The sequence below is a fragment of the Rhea americana genome, unplaced genomic scaffold (genome assembly GCF_003343005.1).
Source record: "Rhea americana isolate MKP2758 unplaced genomic scaffold, rheAme1 scaffold_75, whole genome shotgun sequence".
In the NCBI taxonomy this organism is placed as follows: domain Eukaryota; kingdom Metazoa; phylum Chordata; class Aves; order Rheiformes; family Rheidae; genus Rhea; species Rhea americana.
The window spans coordinates 2318034-2339436 of record NW_028186923.1 but is presented as its reverse complement, the minus strand read 5'-3'; the positions used below and the strand labels follow the sequence as shown (position 1 = coordinate 2339436).

Below are 21403 nucleotides of genomic sequence, written 5' to 3'. Positions count from 1 at the left end.
GATTGCTCTTCAAGGCATCTGCCATTAAGATGGTGGGATTTTTTTTCCTTCAAATTTTAATATTTCTTTTAAATGTAAGGGGCATTTGGAGCAGAAACATTTTAAAGATGAATGTTCTTTTCCCCTAAATACTTCAAGAAATTCTCCATGTTCTTCTTGACTTTCTAGATATATCCCCAAACGTTATCTCAGAAGTGTCAGAAGTACAAGTCCAGGTACACTGGAGTCTAACTTCTTAGAGGTGATTTGGGCTCCCAGACTAGCTCTGTAGCTCATGTATTGCACCTACCCGTCACTGACATATATGGACAAGATGTTCTTTTCTGTGGCCTTAGTGTTAAGGATACAGTAAATTCATCATTGATCTTTTTAACAGCTAGGTGATGAAGAGTCATTTCTCCCCTTTACAGTTTATGGCATGTGCTCGTGTCTTCCCCACATCAAATGGAATTGTTATCGCTTCTCAGGATGCCTGCAAGGCATGCTGTTCCCCAGGGCGTTGCAAGCTGCCACCTTCCTGTGTCTCACAATTGGCACCAGTCCAATTTTTCTTCCACATCAGTTTAATATGTCCTTAACCTTGTGTCACTTGCTATCTTTTGACCTTTGGGAGATTTGGATTGCACCGTAATAAGGAGGGAAGAAGAGCCATTGGTGTAATACCTCTTGGGAATAGCCACAACCCCTTATTTTTCATCTGCRCACAGCTTTGAAACAACTTAACCTCCTCCTCCACCTTCAGTCAGTGCTGATTTGGGGCTTTGGCAGTCACAGWATGCATGAGTTTGCATGAGGCTTGCTAGTCTTGAGCATGGAGAACTTAGTACTGATGTATTTTGCCTCCAGGGCCTGGCGCTGAGTAAATACTTGTGTTAAGTGTGGTCCATGCTATCTTGCCTGGACCACTATGTAATGTGGCCTTAGGTAGCTCAGAGTCATCTGGTGCCTGTCTTTACTGCACTACACTTGCTGTGCAGACAACAGGGAAGATGCACTCATGTGGTCTCACTTAAGCAAAGTGCTGCTTAATTAAGTAGATAAAAATTGATGCAATCTCCAGGCAGGACCTAGAAAAGTCAGRTTAGAATAAGCTGTGAAGCTCAAGCTTTGCGTACGTATAATCGTGGTCAGTTCTTACATCAGTCCTTAACCACATGCTCGCCTTTTTATTTTCCAAGTTTTCAGAACACATGACAGCGTTAAATTTTTGTGCTTTGCCGTTTCTGTTTTCTGAAATCATCTTGGGTCACTTCAAAGCTCTATCCTGAGCCTCTGAGCAAAACTTTTGAAGCACTTAACCTAGTAAAACCCACCTTCCTTCCTGGCCACGGTGTGGGTGGTTTGGATAAATATGGCTGGCGGAATCGGTAATTCTGGTTTCCTGATGACTCCTCTTGCCCCGTGGGCTGCTGACTGAACAAGAAATCTGCCAGTTCTCTGACCGGATAACATGTGCTACGAAAAGAAAGGCAGGACGTGAGGGACCACTCTTTGATGGACTAAAATAGTTGCTCGTTTAATGCGTTTGGCTGGTGAAATCTAAATATATTCAGGTATATGAAGAACTGAAGTCCAGCTGTGGTCTCAGCAGAGAGAAAAGCTGACTGAGGAGCTGATTTAGGTTTYGGGGAGGATATTAAGGATATAAGCAGTATTTGAAGATGTGGAGTTGTTGAATGTGCAGAATTAATCCTTATGAACATAAAGAAGGTAAGTATTTTTTTCCCCCTTATAGATGGGAAACCCCAAAGTCAAATGTTGTCCTCTCTTAAACTTCCCACAACGTCATCCCTTGGAGGTCAGGAGCTACGAGAAAATTTGACCTCAAGGTGTTGAAGGACTCCAAGACAGCAAAGCAAAAACCATCCCCGTCGGGCCAGGCGGCTCCGGCCGGGCTCTGCCGGCGCTCGCGCGCGGGGGCCGCAGCTCTCCCGGCCTGCGGGGCTGGTGGCTGGCACGGGGCCGGGGCTGCGTGCGCGTCACTAAAGCGAGCTGTTTGTCGTTTCCAGGAAGAGTGGGATCGCAGCAGCAGTGGCAGTTCAGGATCCCGGCCTAGCTCGGGCTCCAGGCGTGGGTCTGGCTCCAGGTCTGGCAGCCGCGGGAGAAGCAGCCAGTTCAGTCGCTCGACCAAGGTATATCTGGTAGTGACGGTGGGGCGAGCTGGCCGAAGCGTGCTGGAGTTGTGTCCTTTGCTTGCTGTTCATCGGAGGTGTCCCCTGAAGAGCGTGACTTGTGTGCAACTGTGTCTACGTGTCGGGCGTGAGTGCGTGTGAACTATGAGCTGCGCCTAGGAGGGCTACGGGATTCGTGCATCGTCCGTGACTTGGCTACTAAGGAACGCRGCTAGCAGCGGTGCGCAAGTCTGCTTAGGTGTGTCGAGTGCTTCAGTACTGGGACAGAAGTCCCTAGCCAGTTAGCTTAGTTCAAAGGAAATTTCTTTTTTGTTGTTGTTTTTTTTCCCCCCTTGAAATCTCAGAGTACTTTAATTTGGGAAAAATAAGAGATGTCTTTAATTTTTTTGGCAAGCCTTCTTAGAAGCCGATATACGGGGCTAGCTAAGAAGAGTGGATGCCGCAGACGCGGTTTTGAACGGTGCCCTTGAAGCTGGCTGCTTTCCGTGGGAGCTGTGGGTGGGACTAGGCAAGGAGTTGCTTTCCTGCCCTGGAAAAGAGAATTTAAGAATTGGCTTTTGAGCTGTTTTGAGGTCAGCTCAGTGCTTGAACTCAGACTGGGGTCCTCTTYCTTGTCCCCTGCCGAAACTGCTGAATTTTTCTCATGGAAACTTTCATTTTTGATAAATTAGCATTTTTCAACAAATATACCYGCACCCCTTAAATCAGAGCCTGTTCAGGCAGCTCAACCTGTGTGCACTCTTTTCTGTTTTCCAGCAAAGTGCAGCCAGGGGTCATAGGCAGTTGCAAAGAAGGTTAGGTGGGGGAGTCTCGGCAAATGTAGAGTTTACATGTGCTGAAAAAATAACACAGCCCACAGGGTAATCCCTGCCTTTACACCATGGGCAACGCTAAGACTCAGCTGACCCCTTGGTGTTGTTTTATAATAACGTTAAGCTCAGTGATTAGACATGCGGCAGCAGTCGTGCAATGAAAAGCATGATTTTGCATTTGCCATGACTTGCTAGGGAGTGGTAATGAGGAATGGTAAGAGAAAGTGATGTTACATTGAGCTGGGGTTTTGAAAAGCTGCTGCGTGCATGTGAATGTCTACTCTATGTGGGGAATCTGCTGAAGCTGCATGCGTAAGTACCGAGTCCACGTGCTGATGCCGTGGTCGTCTATCCCTGTGTTTGTTTGTGCAATCACAGTGGCTAAGCAAAGGTAAATGTAGATTTTATTCACCTGGATGTGTACTCACAGAATCTGGAGGGCTGAGGTTATGAAAATGCATTTAAAGCACTGTGTGTGCAGGATCTATTTTACTGGATCTCTGATCTTTCGGAGTGTTTGTGACATTCTCATCACCATGTCTCTCAATCATCATTCCTAGTGGCTTAATTAACTTTCAACAGTCCCAACCCCTTTTCGATGAAAATTATTATCTAAATCTGTGGGTTTGGATCAYTGAGAACTGCAAGTTAAAACTGATTATAATTACAGACCTGGGGGAACTGACAAGAAACTCCTTTTCTTAAATATGTATATATAATTTTTCCCTCTGGACTTGAGAACAGGCTTCTTTGTAAGTATTATTATTAAGTCTCAATACCATACTGAGGGCTTTCTCGTTAGTACCCTCTACCTGGTATAGAGGTGCTGCCCCAAAGAGCAGGTGCTGCCCTTTGAACTAGGACAGAAACATATTATAAAGACTGGTCATTTAAGACTGAGAAGATATTTGTCTTGAAATGACCATAGTGACGCACACCTTAATGACAACTTGCATTATCATTTGGCCCAGACACCTTTCTTATGGAGTGAAACTAATATTTTGAATGCGTCTCAGAAGTAACAGGGATGGTCTAGGAGACCAGTTGAGTTGTAGGCCAGTTCTGGTATGAGAATGCAACAGTAACTAAAAACTTAGACTCATCTTCTGAACTCCTGTGGTCTCCATCTGGTTCTTAGAGATTATTTGGTACCACTTCCCAGGGAATACCGCTGCAGTTTCCATGACTTGCTGGGCTCCGCGGGGAGAGCACGCTACATTGCTGCTCGGGCTGAATTGCATCTGCTCACCTGGGTGGTTGGGTGGTAAAGGTCAGACGTGGAGCTGTGGTAGAGGAGATGCTGGGGAATTATGAGAGACAGCTTGTACTGCCCCTGCTTATGCTGCAGATTAGGAGGTGTCAGGGCTCAAGGCTTTCAGGCTAGATTTGAATATATTTAAAGAAGGGCATTAGAGGCTACTTGCTGCATGATTTGTTTCAGGGTTTATGAGTGGGCTCCTGCACCAAGCTGAACTTGGTCAAAAAGTTTAGGACCCAACCTGTTTCATTAAGAACCTATTCCCTTATTATCCTAAATCTTGGCCTCCAAGTATTTAGAAAAGGATTTTCTCTCCTTAGTGAGAGAAATTTTACTTAGGTTCGCCTAAAATAAATAAATAAAAAAAATCTGCTTCTGTAACTAGTCACAAGATCTTTCTAGTAGTGCAGAGATATGTTGACCTGCAGATCCCAGGCAGTTAAAATCATTATCCATAGACCCCTTGGAGGAGAAAAAATTTTAAAAATTGCAACTGTGTTTTGAACATTGTTACTTAAATTGTTTGTTGTTCTGGGAATAGCTTTGAAATCTAGCTTTCTGTAGTGTGCACTGGAGAGACACATCCTTCTCTTTTGAAGAACATTGCTCAGTTCATAAGCAAATTGTGGTCTGGGACTTCACTAAGAAATGGTCAAATTTTGATCCGTTTTTCATGTCTCAGTTAATATTTAAAATTGGTAGTCTCTTAGGCTGTTTATGGACTTAAGGAACATTGTTCATACTAATCTTTGCTGATAACTGTTATCAGCATGGAAGTGTATCGTGATTTTTATGTACATCTGAACTCAGTAAATGTACCTTATACATTAGAAACAGCAGCTTTCAGAACAGCCATCGGCAATAGTACAGTAGATTAATGCTTATAATCGCTTAGATGATCTTCAAAGAGACCAGCCGTCACAAACATAGCAGTTCATGACAGTAAAATGTAATTCCTTGGGYCCACACTGCTAACGAGTTGTGTGTGCAAGTAGACAGACCTGCTTTTTTTAGTAGTGCCTTGGCTGAAAACAGCCTAAAATTGCTTTTGCGGAGAATCTTGCTCTGTGGTCCTGGACTGGTGAAGGCTCTACAAAGTCAGTAAACAGAGAAATGCCCCTCCAAAAGTAGAGCATGCATAAGCCTCATTCTCCTACACTTCCTTCTCCATGGCGGGACCATTTGGGCTAAAATGTTTAAAAAAATTTGCAGAAGTAGTACAAGGTGTAAGAGTCTGAGGCCAAGCTATGGACAGCTGGAACAAGATCATGTGATTCCTTATTCCTAAGGCATTTATGTGCCTATCCCATATAGGTCTGAGTAAGGTCTTATTTCTTGAGTGATCCTGGCAAAATCCAGTATGCTTAACCTCTTTGCCTCTCTTCTGCTTACAAAGGGTGGAAGCGGCAGGATGTTTTTTGTGAGGTTGGCTATGGTTAAGCTTCTGGTTGTAAAGGGGCTGCAAAGCAGCAGAAGCAGGGGAAGGTGTCAGTTTTGAAAGAAGCGGGTGCCTCACAAAATTTATTCGAGGTTTATTAGAGGCTTCTCACAATTCCAGTCCAATTATGCTGTAGTGCTGTTGTCCTTCYTACAGGGAAGGAACCATCTTCTTAGTGTGTACCAGAATATCCACGTGAAAAACAGAAATTAACACTGCAATTGGGTACAGCCTTAGACCTTCAACCAGCAGGGCAGCAAGAGCTGGTCAGGACCAGCCTGAAGATGCCAGAACCCAATCCAACACCCCCCCTCAGTCCTATGTGTATTTCTTGGGGTGGAAAGGATCCGAACTTGACCTCGTTTCTTTAAWACTCTGAAATTTCCCTATTTGCTGGCAGTGCAAGATGTTCTGGCAGTTTATGTTGCAGAAATGACACATGCTGGCTTGTAAAGCCTGGGGCTGTCGCATCCACTGCATGTTGGTCAGATGCTGCTGGAGGTGCTGCTGTCTGATGGTTATGGCTGTCGACAGCATGTGGCATGCACACAGTGGAAGCAGCTTTGCCAGAGAGGGTGATTTCACCTTTGAGGCAGAAGCCTTCCTCAGAAGGCCCTTGCAAGATGTATTTTGGTGGGGAGGTTGGACACAGGTTGTGAGCTGATCTCAGGCCAAGCAGAAACAATGAGACAAGGCAAAGTATTAATTCCAGTTAGCTCGATTCTTCATATAAAAGGCTAATGCCTTTGGGGAAGAGATAAAAAATGTTTCATCAAGCTCAGCATGATCCTTTGAATGTTTTGTCTAGCAGCTTTCTAGCAATGACTCTTATGATCTTAAAGCCTACAGCCGTGGTGATGTTAGTTCTGACACAGTGCTATATCCCACAGTGAGATTTCGTTTGAGCAACAAGAAGTCATGCTACCAGGGCTCTTTGAAAAAGCAATTAGCATGACGGTAAGCTCTAGAGGGGATCAGAGGTTCATTCCTTGGGCAGCTCTGCTGCATGCATCACTAGTTTCTGTATCCTTGTAGGTGAGAACCAGCTCTGAGGTTTGCTCGGGTCGGGTGTCTTCATGGCCAAGATGTCAAACCTGCCTGGTTGTGAAGCTGGGCCATGGTGGGTCTTGTAGGCCTTGTGCCCCAATATTGGCTATGGAAGGTAGGGTAGAAGGACGGTGTCTGAGTTGGAGTGGAAACTCTGTCGCTTACTCTATGTTGTCCACAGCTGTGTGTCTGTAAGACTGAAACTGTGTGCCGCTCCTTGCCTCCATAACTCCCTGTTTTTGTGAGTGAGGGGACTCTGGGTTGCCAGGAGAGTGGCCTAGCATCTTGCTATCGTTATGCACCTGAGGCCTCTTTTTATCTGCCACATCACTGTGYGCAACCCCCCGACCGCTCTAACATTGCTGTGGCCCCAGGCGAGCTGACCTTCGGCTCACGGGCAGAGGTGTAGATCACCGTTCTAAAGAAAACTTGAATGTTTGTATTACCTCCCTCCTCAAACAGACAGTGAAAACAGGAAAGCCCAGAGAGCCTCTGGAGCCCCATAGGGATGGTGAGGCCCACACGCAAAGCTGTAGCACTTGCCTGTCTTGCTGCGGGGCGAGCCTGGCTAGCGTGCAGAAGCGGAGTCAGGCCAGTGGCCGCGAAGCATGTGTAACCACTTTTTCCCCTTCTTTTTAGAATGGCAACAAAGAGAGCTCCCTTGACATGCTGGGCACGGATATCTGGGCAGCCAATACCTTTGACTCCTTCAGGTAAGCCGTTTAAGAGATCTTTTTTAAAAGACAAGCTGTGCCCTCTGTTAGCCTTTGCCTTCRTGTTGTCCTGGAGGTGCTTCTACAGGGTGGCACTGCAGCACAGGTTCAAGTTGCTGCTCTTCCTCCTCCTCCTCACCATGTAGCCTGTGGCACTAAGCACAGTCAACCTGCTTCAAGCATCGTATGTGTTAGCAGAGTCYGCTGAGTGCGATCCAGACCTGAATAAGTTACAGGTATGATTAATTGTAGCTGTCTGAGAGCTTGGGCAGGCAAGGCTGAAGCAGCTCTGAGCTATAGCTCCTGGTTTTGGAGGGAGGGAGTGAGGTTCTTCCATTAACTGGCAGCGTGTTCATGCATTGTGCTTCACAGCTACCGAGAAGAGCTCTTCAGCTGCTGTTACAGCACTGGAAAAATGTGTGCTGCCCCACTGAAGCAATGACAGCTAAAATCAGGGAAATATGCTTTCCATCCAGTCATGTGCATCTCCTTGCACCATGCCTGAAATACAGCTGGAGTGTGCATGCAGCCTGCAGGAGTTGCATTTCCCCTGGGATTCACTCCAGGGCCCCAGATGGTGAAGGGCATGTTGCAGCAGGCAGCCCRTAAGCAAACAGAGCCTCTGCATTTCATGGACCAGACTAATATCTGTTGCAAAAGCCACTTGACTTAAAGAGCAGATGTAGCTGTCAAGGTGTATAACTACATCATACGTCTCCATTAAAAGTATGAGTTTAGAGCTTGGCGTCTTCAAAAACATGAAGAAATTAAACAGAACGCAACAGTGTAAGGTTGGAGGTCTGTGTCGTATCCTTGAGCAGAGAGCAGTGTCTGCAGAAGCACTAACCTTCCTTTTTTGCAGGCCCAAATGTGCATCTGCTCCTCAGCCCGGTTTATTTAATTAGTAGGGTGCTTTCTTTCTTTCCTTTCTCTGTTTTTCTCTCCTAGTGGTGCAACGTGGGACTTACAACCTGAAAAACTAGACTTCACCCAATTTCACAGGAAGCTGCGAAACACCTCCAAACACCCGCTGCCTCACATAGACAGAGAAGGGTGAGTGTTATGTGTGTATGGAGGGATCCCAGCTGCAGAAATGGTAGTGAGGTCATTCTCTCCAATAACTTGTATAACTTTTCCCTTATAGTGGGCATGCTAACTTGGTGGCATGGCTCATACAGAGGACTTGGAAAAGAGGTGCAAGGTCACGTGTGGGATTTAGGAAATACTGAATCAGAATTGAAGTGTCTGTTTTTTTTTAATTCTGTCACCCTGTTCTGGGCAGGAGCAGAACTGTTCACTCTATTTTTGCTTTGTATTGCTTGGTGGAGTTCAGTTTTAGACTGGGATGGGTCCAAGCTAAATTTCACAGATTCAAACATCTTTGAATATGGGATAAAAGATCCTGATTTAGTGCTAATCCTAGATAAAACTTTTGTAAGCAATGGGGCTTCTGTTGTTTTCTCTAGCAAGACTTTAGCAAAGAACAGAGCATCAAGATGATCTATGTAGATCAAAATGCTTCTTCCAGAATTTCACCACTATCTCCTAGGCCTAGAGCTGTGAAAACATTAAGCAATTCCTTTCTCTGGTGATTAAAACCTCTAGGGGCTTCTATGTTATTGCCAGATTCCTCTTTGGCTGGTGCTTGTTCAAGCTATATAGGAATACTCGCGTTTCTTTTTGTGTTGTGTATCAGTCCTTGCAGTCTCTATCATCCTGGTGATTCTTTTCTGGATTTCCCAGGTTTCACAATCTCATTCTGGAATTGAGGTACACTGAACTGTCACTGGTGTTCATGTGTCCATGTATACTGAATGCTTCACCTGTGTTGCTTAGAGAGGGGTCAGAGTTTCTCTGCAGATTCTGCGAGTTGAGAGGTGATCTTAATTTGGTTCAGAAGGTCTCTTTAATGTCATCTTTTTGTCGAATTCTAGTGCTTAACACACTGGCAGCACTSTTCTTCTGGGTAGTGTTACCTGTTCTGTCATCCCAAGTTATGTCACAAGGTTTCAACTCATTCTTGATGTAACTCCTGGAAGATCTCTTCTAAAGAAAGAATGTAGTTACTCCACAGCTACATTTTATCTTTTAAGTTTTTTGCCATTTTTTTCCAAGTCATTTTTGTCTGTGGAGAAAGGAGAAGTAAGAACGGGCATAAAATGGGGGAGCTGAGAAAATTGCAAGTGATTTGCCACTCTGAGAGAGGATTTTATCACTACAGATAGCAGAGTAATTTATCTGTTAGTGAGTTGTTTTTTCCAAAGCGCGGGCAATTGCTATACACTTATCTGGGCTCGTTCCTAGTAGTGATCCTTCTCCACCCCAGGGTTTGGCATCTGCCCTCTTAACTGTGCAGAAGATTCTGGTGCCAGGTAACAAGAAGAAAAAGCACATAAATGTGTAAGGCTCTTCAGCACTCTAAACATATACTGCAGGTAAATCAATTTTAAGAATATTTGGAACAACATGAGTAATTCTTTAAGTTTCTAGGTTAAACATATGCCATCAGCACAAATAGTGCATCTCTCAATGTGGTTAGTACAAATTATAAGTTATCCCAATTAGAATGGAAGAAACAGAGATAAGATTTTTTTTTTCTTTTAAAGTTTGCTTTGTTGGACATTCTTTGGCTTTCCACGCTGAGTTCATGCTGAATGAGCTTACTGAATCTCCAGAAAGGCTGCTAGTTAGACATTTTCCCTTTTACTTGAGCATATTTTTTTTTAACACATTGGCTGTGAAATGAAAAATGTAATAGAAAACAGGGAAAGTTCATTTTAAAAGCAAAATAAAGGAAGAGGATATAACATGGAAAGTAAAGGACATGTCCATCGGTATTTTACAGATGTAGCAGACAGTGTTCAGTATGTCTTCTACACTGTAAGTGCGAAAGGGATCGTATGGTTCCTTAGGCTGATCTTATGCATAAGGTAGGGTGTGTAACTGTATCAGTTTTCTTCTTCCCATACTCTTTGCAAATTTTCAACCTCCTTTTAGAMATGCGACTGCCAAAGCAATCAGCAGTGCTGTAGTGTCAGTCTCAGCTGTGCGGCCTCTAGACAGAAGCTGCCTTCATCTTCCTCATCGCTGCCTCTCCATTTACTGCCTCCATACCAGTCTGGCCTCAGAAGTTCACCCTGGAGTAGTATCCAGTGCGACCCATCCTTCCCATAATGGTCTTTTCCTAAGATATGATTCTCATTCTGTACATGCAGCTGCTGTTCTTTGTCCTGAGGTGTTTTGACCTGATTTGGTTCAAAATCAGTTGTGTTGATGAAGTCCATTCCGCCAATCTCAAGAATGCTGAATGATTGTCCTGTTCTCATTTTATCCATTCTCTGTGTTCGGTGTTCACTGAATTTCATCAGCAGTTGTTTTATATCTATTCCTAGACCACCAACAAAAATGCTGAGTAGCATTGGCCTGTTACGTGAGCCCAATAAGACTGCAGTAGAAGCGTCTCTATTAGAGGACAATTGACAAGTACTTTGGGAGGTTGTCAGCTAGTCAGTTCATTAAAGTTGCTTAGTGTAGATATTTTTTTAATCGTTCATGCAGCAGTCAGTATAAATTATGTCTTTGCAGTAACCTTTGTACATTAAAGTCACTGTTTCATTTGTGATGGAAAGTCACTTGATGAACACACCTGATTTCCAACAGAGTTATTGGGGCGTTAATTAAATTCCATCCCTCTCTTACTCTCAGTCRAGTCCCACATCACTTCTCCATGGTCTCACAAGGACTGCAATCTGGCTAGTTGAGCTACAGATTCTTCCATTCAGCTTACTAATTTTCAAGTTTGGTGCTTCAGCATATGGTATTTTTCTGGATCTTCCCATTTACTGTGATTCCACCAAGATCGGGTGTTCTTGGCCTCCTAGACACCAGTTAACTCAGTCTGCTGGTCTCTGATTTGCTGTGCAGTGTATCTTGTTTAACATTATCTTGTCACTAAGTGACTGAAAATACTTTATCATTCTTTCAAGATAGAAATTGATTGCTCTGATTCTTTATAAATGCAAAAGGGTATATAGATAGATAAATGATTTTTCCTTCTTCTGAATCATTAGCAGGTTCTCTACATAGCAGATCCATAATATAATCAGAGGKTTTTTTTGTTTATTGACCTAATAAAAGCTTGCTGATTGCCCTGATAGCTGTGTATTTGGTCTGTTGTGCTTGATTTCTCTCTCCATTTTTTTTGTGTTTCAAAATTTATTCTTATATTTGATTGTTGTGTACTGCTTTTTGCTTGTTTGTGATTTAAATTTATGCTTGCCTGCTACCGTCTTTCTCAGCAGGAGAACAGGAGCTTTGAGGGAGTCTGGTAAATGACAAGCAGTTCAAAAGAAATGCTTGTAGTTACATTTTTCTTCCTCATTTTTTTCATCCGGATGGGCTTGACTTTCATTTTATCTGATCTAGGAATTTACTCCCTTTGCATCATCTACTGTTAGTRCTCAAGTCTGCCTTAGGTTTTCTCCTAGGAGATGCTACCAGCTCAGAGTAAGAGCATTTTAATGCTCTGGCAAATGGGTAACTGTTCRTGCTGGTGGGTGGGGTTGGAAGCAGCGTTCATTTGGTAGGAATGGTTTTGCCCACGTGGGAGTGTTTTGGAGGCGTATTAATTTCGGAGCACCTCTTTATTTTCATGCGGGTCCTCTGTATGTTTCACATGCTTTTGTTCTCTTCCTGCCATAGGCTTGGCAAAGGGAAATATGAGGATGGCGACAGCATTAACTTGAACGACATAGAGAAAGTCCTTCCTGTGTGGCAGGTAAGTGTCAGAGACGTCTCTGGTCCGCGATACTGCTTGTATCCTAACAGCTTCCTTTGCAGCCATTCCTTACGAAATGGTCCCCGGAGGCTGGGGAAGCTGCTGGGCCAGGTGAGTGGGCTGAGCTGGCTGCAGTGACCTGAAGGCAACAGGGACTTTAGCTGCTGTTTGGTGGCTAAGTCTTCTGAAAATGTTGGGTCTGCCACTACTGCCAGCTAAGAAATTCTGGCCAAGATCCTGGAAGACTGCTACTCCATTGATGTTCCCAGAGGCTTTACTTCTTAAGCACCGCGGATAGCCTGAGCTATAGTCCTCTAGGTTTTGTGAGAGGGAATCATGCCTGTGTCTTCAGCGAGCCTTGCTTCAAACCTTATGCCTAGGCAAGGGCAGTTACAGTTTAGGTTTTGTGAGGTGAAACATTTAGGACAATGTATTTATAAATGACTTTCCTACTTATATTCACACATACGCATTTATGTAGATACATACATACATGAACACAGAGTTCATATTTTAGGAAAGGAGATTTTGACGTGCAGCTAGCTTCCTGCCAGCTCCAAAATAAATTACAGTCAAGAAGACATCAATGGTTGTGCTGATTCAGATGATTCCACCCTGAAGTGTAGGTGTATGTGTGTATGCAATAATTATTCACTTATAAGCTACCTCTACCCTATATTTTAATCCAGATCTGTCCTCTTCAGTCAATTTTGGTAGCTCTAGGTAAATGACCTTTGGCACTCCTACATTAGGGAATAGTAGGATGAAGCCTTAGTTTAATAGTCCTGAGTAGGCCAGTTGGTCCATGTTGTACAACCCTTTTCTTTCCTATGCTCCAATCCTGAAAGGAGCTGAGTACCCTGGATTATGCATATTTCTGAAGGTGCTCAGCACACTTCTTGCTGAGGTCACCTTTGGGTCTTAAGAACGACTCCTCTTTRCCTTCAGGGGAAAGGAGTGAGACATCTCATGCGCTGTGGTAGCGTTTCAATTTTCAGCACTGAACAAAAGTCCGCTGGGTCTCTTGCTCATGCATCATGTGAGGAAAAGCCTTGCTCATCCTTCAAGTCACATGGTGATCCATGTTACTATWTCTTTTGAGTGAACTAGCTGGCAATAAATAGGTGAAGCTGTGAAAAGAGCAGAGAAGTACTGCTGACTTTGGCATGGAGAAGCACTGCCTGCAGCTGTTCTCTGCTTCATCTCTTATGTGCTCAGTATGTCTGGTCTTCAGGTCACAGGCAGAGGTGAATGAGGTTGCCTGGTGAACGAGCTGATGCTCAGGGCAGCGGGGCGCAGATCCGTCCCCTTTCAGGAGGGGGAGCCTGAAGTCCCTCGCTGAGCAGGCAAGCTGCAGTGCACAGTGCCTTGCGTTATTGGAAGAAACTGTTAGAAAGAAAGAAAGAAGATTAGAAGAAACTATTAGAAATTTCTTTCGGAGAAGAAACTCTCATAATTCTTTGCTGAGAGAGGACATGGACATTCTTCTTCTCCAGAGTTTAACTTCTTTCATAACTGACAACTATTAAGTAAGCCAGGTCTTCCTGGTCTAGCTATCCTCTCATGCTGTTGTGACACCAGATTAATTTCAACAACTCCAATGAATTAATTCTGCTATATATCACTATAAAAGGAGAACTTGTATCTTTCAAGTGGTTCTAGTCACATACGACACAAGTTGTATGGTGTTATTTGCAGATCTTAATTGTTTGTGTGGGCTCTAAGCCTTGCCTCCTTGCCTTGAAAACCCAGTGGAATTTGTTTGATTTGGTGTTTTKCTTGCGTCTCTGGACAGCTTATTAAATGCTACATTATTTCAGAGACCGGCTTACCTAGGCATGTACAGTCATAGTGCATGTGGGAATTCAAAGCCACATAGTTATTAYTGAAGATTTATTTTGTTAAGTGTTGACAAATGAAATTCCTCCTGACAGCTGGGTTAGTCGTGACGTTGTTAACTGGACTTGAACGTACACATACGACGCTGGCGGAGATTGTGCTGCTGTTTATCCCTTCCTTGTTTTAAGTGATCCTTTGGAATAGGGTGCATGAGGCACATATAAAGGCACATATTAGCATGAGCATATGGAAAAGAATCCTCCCTTCAGCTTCCAGAGAGCTTCCCCATGTTGGAGTTGTTTTTATGTCATTTCCTGAAAAAGAGGCTTTTCAGGTCAGAGATGCATTAAAATTTTCTCTCTGTTGGAAACCTTATGGGTTGCTTATTAGCAAATGCTTTCTAATTACTTCGTGTTCATCTCTTAGGATGTGCTAAATTGGCAGGGAGCTGTGCATGGACAGCACGCCAGACTGGCCCCTCAGCTYGTTCTCAAGTACGATTCAGTAATACAAACATTTTGCACTGCTAAATAGCCATAGTAGAGTTAATCAAGAGCACTAAATTTGAGAGGACGAGCAAATCTCCGTTACAGATTGTTTTAGAAATTTGGCTTCTGTTGATGCTAGCATACACTGGACCGTATTTCTGAGATATGCACAAGTCTGTATCTGTCTCTCAGCTAGTATTTCCATTGGCCCCTCCCAGAGGTTAAGCAGAACAGTCTGGATGTCTAGATACTAGGATGTAAATTTTAATGTTGCTACTAGAATCTATCAACAGTTTTCAACAAAATATTGCAAGAAAAACTTGTGGTATTTGGTGATGTTACTTGAAGGTGTAAAAATAAAAAGAAAAAACACAAAATAACCTCCCCCAAACTGTCTCCCTTCAAAGCTGTCTGAGGGAAAAATGCTTCTCCTCAGCCTTTTGTTTTGASGTTAGAGGGTGTGTATGTGTATCCCTCCTTAGAGGTGCTCCTGGCGGACTGCGACGCGGCGCGGTGCGCTCTGCCATCTCGTGGACATGCAGAGTCAGACGAATCCAGCGCCGCTTCCTACTCAGCATCGCAGCGTTCCCACTTCCTTCTGGATAGTATTGACCATCTCTGCGTTTAAATTTCCTCCTGCCCCGTCTTTTCAAAGCTGGAGTTGCATGGTTGTATTTGGTAGTAAATAGACCTTGTTTGGAAAGCTTCTAGCGCTGGCAGCTCCGGTCGGGGAATGAATGAGTCTGCAACGTGATGGGAGTGGCCCTGTGCCTGCCTTTGTGCTCGCACAATACTTGGGATCACACTGACACTGCTGGAAACCGGCTGTCAAACAGATTGTGCATGCAGTGGGCATCTGCTCTCTCAAATAACGGTCAGTTGAGGATAGCAAACGGCACATTTTTCGGAAGATCTGACTCACGCAACACGTGCAGCTTAAGCGGGCGCTTTTTACTTTTGCTTTTGCGGTGGCTGAGAGTGCCTCAAGTTGTTATTTTGGCTCCACTCATGAGTCGTAACCTTTTCACCTCATTTGCAGAGGTCTGTAGCGTGACTTAGGCTCTAATTCACCTAAGTGCTGCCAAAAATTGGCTTTGGAAAAAGTATCTTTAGAAGATAAATATTTCCCACTCATGAACTGCTTTTTATTGCACTACAGGGAGGATTGATTGTCTGCTTTGGAGAGGCGCAGTTGAGATGCACATTCCGGGTTTCATCAGCCTCTCGGTTTTCACCTCGCTGGTCAGCTGGTATGATGGAAGAGGCCGTGCAACTGGCTCGGTGTCATGGAGGAATGACTCGGAGCCGTAGGGGAGAGCTTACATGCTGCATTTTGCTTTTGCTTCCTCTGGCAAATGCTTGAAAAGCTTTTCAGGCTTGGAAGTGTCACAGCCGACTGTCCTAGATGAAGACAGTCTGTGGAGTGTGAACCCTTGGCACACTCTACACCTACCTAAGAAAACAACCCAAGGGGCCATGCCATACAAGATCTCCTTCCTCCGCCCCATGAGGCTGCTATAGCTCAAGAAAAATAGGGTGCAGTATTTTATCTACCTTTTTTTTCTATCGCGTTGATTTTTTTTTTTTTTTTAGACTAAAGAAGAAGAATGAATCTTTACAGTAAGAGCGTTTAAAGGGAAAAACAGTCATCTTCAGGAACAGTTATATTTGAACAGTTGTATTTCAGTATGTTGGGGCACGGGGCACATTGGAGGAAAGGCCCAGGTAGTATGGCCATGTGACCTTTAAGTGCTTTGCAAGTGTGGCAGGGCTTTTCTGGGATCACATTTCCTGTTTCCTCATGGGATCTGTGACACAAAGGCAGGTGGTTTACCTGGCATAAGGAGGCTGACTCTAATCAGGATGTTTCTGGCACTCATCCTTCTACCAGTTCCCTTAGTTTCCAAGTTGTCTTGCTTTGAGCAGACAGCAGCGACTTATTTGTGTTGCTGAATGTAGTATTTTACTTAAATGGGCAAAATGATCCAGACTCGCATAATGTTTCCCACTGTCCACATAATGCAGCAAGAGGCAGAAGTTCTGAGGTTTTCCTGTTTAAGTAACTGGGAAGCAGGATTATCCCCCTCGGCCTGGATTGGGAAAGCCTGTAATCATGAAGTAATGTCCACTGCAGTCACAACCAGAGCCCAGCAGTCCTTTCTGTTGCAGATAGATCCCATCTGTCAGTTATTAGGAGCTGGAATAGTGGTGATACCGTTGGCTACATGCAGATGTTGTACTTTGACATCCATACCTGAGAGCAGCTTAGAGTACCATCTCTCTAGGCTTACCGGACCAACTTTTTGCGTCGTTAGTTGAGAGAGACCAGCAGACATTTCTGGTGGCTTCCAACATGTCTAGATCATAATATGTTACAGGAATATGATATTTCAAAAAAAAAAAAAACAGCTATGACCTTGCCTATATTCACATATCTTCTGTAATTTCCAGGGCTGCTGAGGAGGATGAAGTTGAATGAATGGCAGGAGCAGTGTAGAGAAGGTACTATGAATGTTGTAGAAGCTTCAGGATTCCTGACTGTGCTGGGATCCTGCCTTAATTTAGACAGCTGATAGGTTTTTCTGCCTTGTCTCCTCTGGGTTCTCATTGACAAGTACTTTCAAATCAAATTGTAGAAGTTAGTGCAGAGTTCATGTGAGAAGAGGTAGGAGCCTATATTTGGGCTGGTAGCTTTGGGTTCCAGCCATCGTAAAGACACAGGCACTACTGGCAACAATTCATTGCATCTTAATGTAGGCATCTAAAAAAGGTCAGATGATTCCTAAGTAAGGATATCTGTGTCTACAACTGTCAGCCCTAAAAGGAGCTCAGGTGAACTAGCTCAGACATTTCAGTATCTAAACAGAAATGAAGCTGACACAGACATCTGAGGAGAGAAAAGTGAATCCTGGGCATTCTTTCTGCTGTCACTCTGCATGACTTACTGATCAAGATGAAGAGCTTTATGTCCAATGCTAGTGTGAGGGATCACTCCTGGGCAGCACAAATTCCAGACCTTTTCTAGAGTGGTTTGTGGCTGGGGTGGCACAATGGTCTCTGGTCGCTGTGGAACTCCAGGGTGATTCGTTGGTGGAGTGGTTTTACCTACCTTGTCCATACAGCAGCTTCAAAATCCCTTCAGCTCAATACTTGTCCTCTTCCTATCCCCTCTTACTACCTGGTCCTGTTTTTAATGCAGCATAAGGTTTCCAGGATGTCTTAGCCATGCCTCTGAGCAGCTCTTTTCCCTTCCTTGTTCTCCAGGCAGCCAGTCCTTTAACTAGTCCAAATCCCTTCTCTTTCAGAGCTGGATTTTTTCAGATGATGTCTCCTAGCTCTCTGAGGTTGCTAAGCAACTTCCCGCTCCTCAGCACTTCCTTGCAAGCTGACAAACATGGTTCACCCTGTTTAGCCAGCAATTGCTGTAGAAAAGCCCTCTCAGCATTTGTCTCAGAGATTTCCTGGGTGCCAGGAGGACAGTGTGGTGGTTTTATTTCTCAGCAGCAAAATGTGACCTGCACACTTGGCTCCTAGAGCTGCCTGGGTCTATAGATGCTGCATGCTCCAGTGCCATGGTCAGATGTCATCTGAGAGACCAAAACGAGGACTGCGACTGGGTGCTAGGCAGCATTGATGGGGACAAACTGTTTTCAGTTGTCCCGTGTGACAGGACAAGAGGCAGTGGGCAGAAATTGAAGCGCAGCAAGTTCTGCCTGACCGTGAGGGGGAATTTCTTCCCTGTGAGAGTGACGGAGCCCTGGACCAGGCTGCCCAGAGAGGTTGTGGAGTCTCCTTCTCTGGAGATCTTCAAGGCCTGCCTGGATGCAACCCTGTCTTCCATGCTCTAGGTGACCCTGCTGGGTTGGACTAGATGATCTCCAGAGGTCCCTTCCAACCTTACTGATTCTATGATTCTATGATCAGAAAGCTTTTCTGCTGGAGCTAGAAGAGCAATTAATGCTGCTGAGAGATATTGCTGGAAGCAGCCAGCAGAGGGGAGCCTGCCGCCATGCTGGGCAGCCGGTCCTGTGCATGCATGCGCTGTGCTCACTGCTTCCAGGGCAAAGGGCTGCAAATCTGCTCTCCTCGGAGCAAGGAGGTGACCACCATCCGTAACACTGACAGTTGTGTTCAACACAGGAGATGGGATACACGTAGGAGTAAGACTTAAATGCTGTGAGTGCATTTCTGCCAGGGTGTACTTGTCTCCATTGCCATCTTCACTCGCCTTTGCAAGTAAAAAAGGCAAGACTGGACTGGGTCAGTGTGAGCAACTGCTGGAGAAACCCTGAAGAGCCCTCCTTGGCCTTAACCACAGAGCTGTCTCAGAGCAGGTTATTCCATAACTGCATACCTGAGATTTTCTCATTTCTGAATATCTGGCATCTCTTCCCACTGGAAATGAGAGTACTGCATGGAGCTCTGTCTCTGTGTCCTTAATTTTTCCTATGCTATATGTCCCTCCTGCCAGTTCTGTACTTTACATATGTAACCCTGATGTTTTTTATATGTCCATGTAGTGCAGTGTATGACCAAGTTCTGCTAGCTTGTTGAAAGCCCCAAACTGGAGTGATTTCTTCCCTCCCCACCCATATCCTGCTGAATTTAATCAGTTGCGTGCAAGCGTGGCGCAGTTTTTTGAGAAGGCTTTTAGTCTACCAAGCCAGCTTCCCATATCCCAAGGGTCTTTCCAGTACTGTAACAGCTAAAACTGCTGTGGAGAGTCCCTGTCAAAAAGCCAAGGTTTACTTGAGTATAGGTCACAACGTATTGAAAGTTGAATCTCCACTGCTGGGGAAAAAGCGTGTATGCTGTGACTTTCCGTAAGGTATCATCATCCTGAGATCCCTCTTGTACGGCGTTTAATGCAGCTGACAATGACSATCTCCTTGGGGAAAGGAGTGGGCTGAGAGAGTGGATTGACTTGGTCACCAGTAACCCCTTCAGTGCGAATGTCGCTCCTGTGTTAGCATTAAGGTCATCAACAGGACAAGGCAGATGACTGTTAGGGTCTGCACAGAGTTGGAAAGGAGAAGTCACAACCAAGGTTGGCTTGTCTTCCATGCAGTTCATCCACTTGCATATTGTTGTGAGGGACAAGCTTTGGCTCTGATAACAGCACAGATGCTCTCTGAGCCTCACTCAGGTTATAATATTGTTTGTTTTAATTGGAGGTGCAGAGAAGGAGTGGCTCTTCCAGTGGATGTTTCAGATTATGGTTGTCTTCCATGTTCTATGATAGACTATTCAAAAGCACTGTACAAAGGGCTGTGAGTAGGAGGTTGTATGGATTCAGAGCTCCAGAAACATGGTTGTTTCAGGAAGCACCAGGGAAGTGGGCAAGATCATTGTCATTCCCATTATTATTATTAGAGCTCAGAGTTGGTCACACTTCTCAGGCTGTTTCTTCAGGCTGTCGCCCAGTTGAAGCAGACGCAATGCTATTGGCTGTACTCGGCTCATAATTTGGAAGGGTTTCTTCCCAGCTGGATAGATTAGGAAATTCATTTTTAGTTGAAATGACTAGTTTCTGGAGCTGATGGTGATGCAGTTAGTGAGCCGAGCCCAATCCCTGCTCTGCCGTCTGAAGAGCGGGAGGCCTGTTACAAACTCCTGCAAGGAATTATAGCAATATAATCAATATTGTGAACTCACCACAAGTCGGAATCACCTTCCTTCAGATCCACCAGCTGATTTTTTTTATTATTGTTATTATTCTTTTTGGGGCTGTGGTCTGAAAGCAGTTTGTTTCAGTGGTAATGCTGGAGCCCTCGGGGTCATGAAGTTACTGAGCAAGGGTCAATAGAGTGAGCGAGAGGGACTCATTTGCAGCCCCTGAAGGTTGTGGGGGTCAAGATTTAGGCAGACAGGGAAGCACAGGCCCTGGGGACCCATGGCTGAAGGGTCCTGGCACTGACGTGTGGCAGCAGAGGGGACGGGGACTGGTGACGGAGGGACGGGCGCTGTGCAGCGCTAGAGGGCACTGCGGCCTTTCCGCGTGGGCCCCGGCCAGCTTCATGGCATGGCTGCCGGCCCCGAGACAAAGCTCTGCGGAGGGAAGCTGCGCGACATGCTCCAGCYGTCCCGTTTTCCAAACAGCAAGTTGCATTGTGCGTGGTGGTGGCGGCGGTTATGTGCATCCTGCAGCAGGGGCCCTGCTCTCCCTTCCCTCCAAAACCGCCGCAGCGGGTGCGAGGGCTGGCACGCGCCGGCGGGACCACCCTTGCGGAGGGGAGGGCGTTTTGTTGCAATTTGGGCGAACTCAATCAATGCGTGCTGCAAAGACGCTTCCTCCTCAGAGCAGAGGATGGCCCTGCAACGGCTGCGCGGTCCCCACCGTCGTCTCGTCTGAAGCCCCCGCAGCCCTTCATGGGACAGCGCTGTCACCCTGTTTCGTGGACTGCTCCAGATGCCCAGGCGACTGGTGAGATGTTCCTCCAAGGCCCACGCAGCCAAGGCCTTCCTCCCTTGTGCTGCCACATCTCCTCAACGTTTTGGGAAATCTTTTGAAAATCCCGTGCTAAACTCTGGTCCCATGGGAGGACCACGACAGGGCTTAGTGTCAAAGCAGGTTGCTCACTGCAAGGACAAGTGCTTCAGATACTGAGTCACCATCTCTTTCCCTGGGGACAACACTACCTATTGAATATTACCTGTGCTTCTATTTTTTCCATCTGTCCCTCATCCAACCTGTTGCCCCTGTCCCACACGTAGACCTCAACAGGAGGTGATGGATACCTGCCCAGTGGTGCTTGGTACTGGAGTAGTTTGCCAGGCAGTAATTTGTGCCAATTCTGAAAAAGAAAAAAAGAAAAAAGAAAGAAAAGAAAAAGAAAAGAAAGAAAGAAAGAAAAGATGAATAGATGGGGTTTGGGCTGCTTTGCAGTTTGTCCTTTGGC

General features: G+C 45.2%; 1 protein-coding gene across 3 annotated transcripts in view; it reads left to right on the top strand.

Moving 5' to 3' along the window:
- The window catches only part of CTIF (cap binding complex dependent translation initiation factor), a 198948-nt gene that overhangs the window by 64383 nt on the left and 113162 nt on the right, over positions 1-21403 (top strand). For 2 of the 3 annotated variants that reach the window (XM_085322151.1, XM_085322150.1), the window contains 3 exons: positions 7327-7400; positions 8349-8453; positions 12102-12177. In XM_085322151.1, the coding sequence (XP_085178277.1) occupies positions 7327-7400; positions 8349-8453; positions 12102-12177 (255 nt within the window). Of the gene's footprint in view, positions 1-2009; positions 2133-7326; positions 7401-8348; positions 8454-12101; positions 12178-21403 lie in introns of all 3 variants that reach the window. The other variant, XM_085322149.1, reaches the window with a different exon arrangement.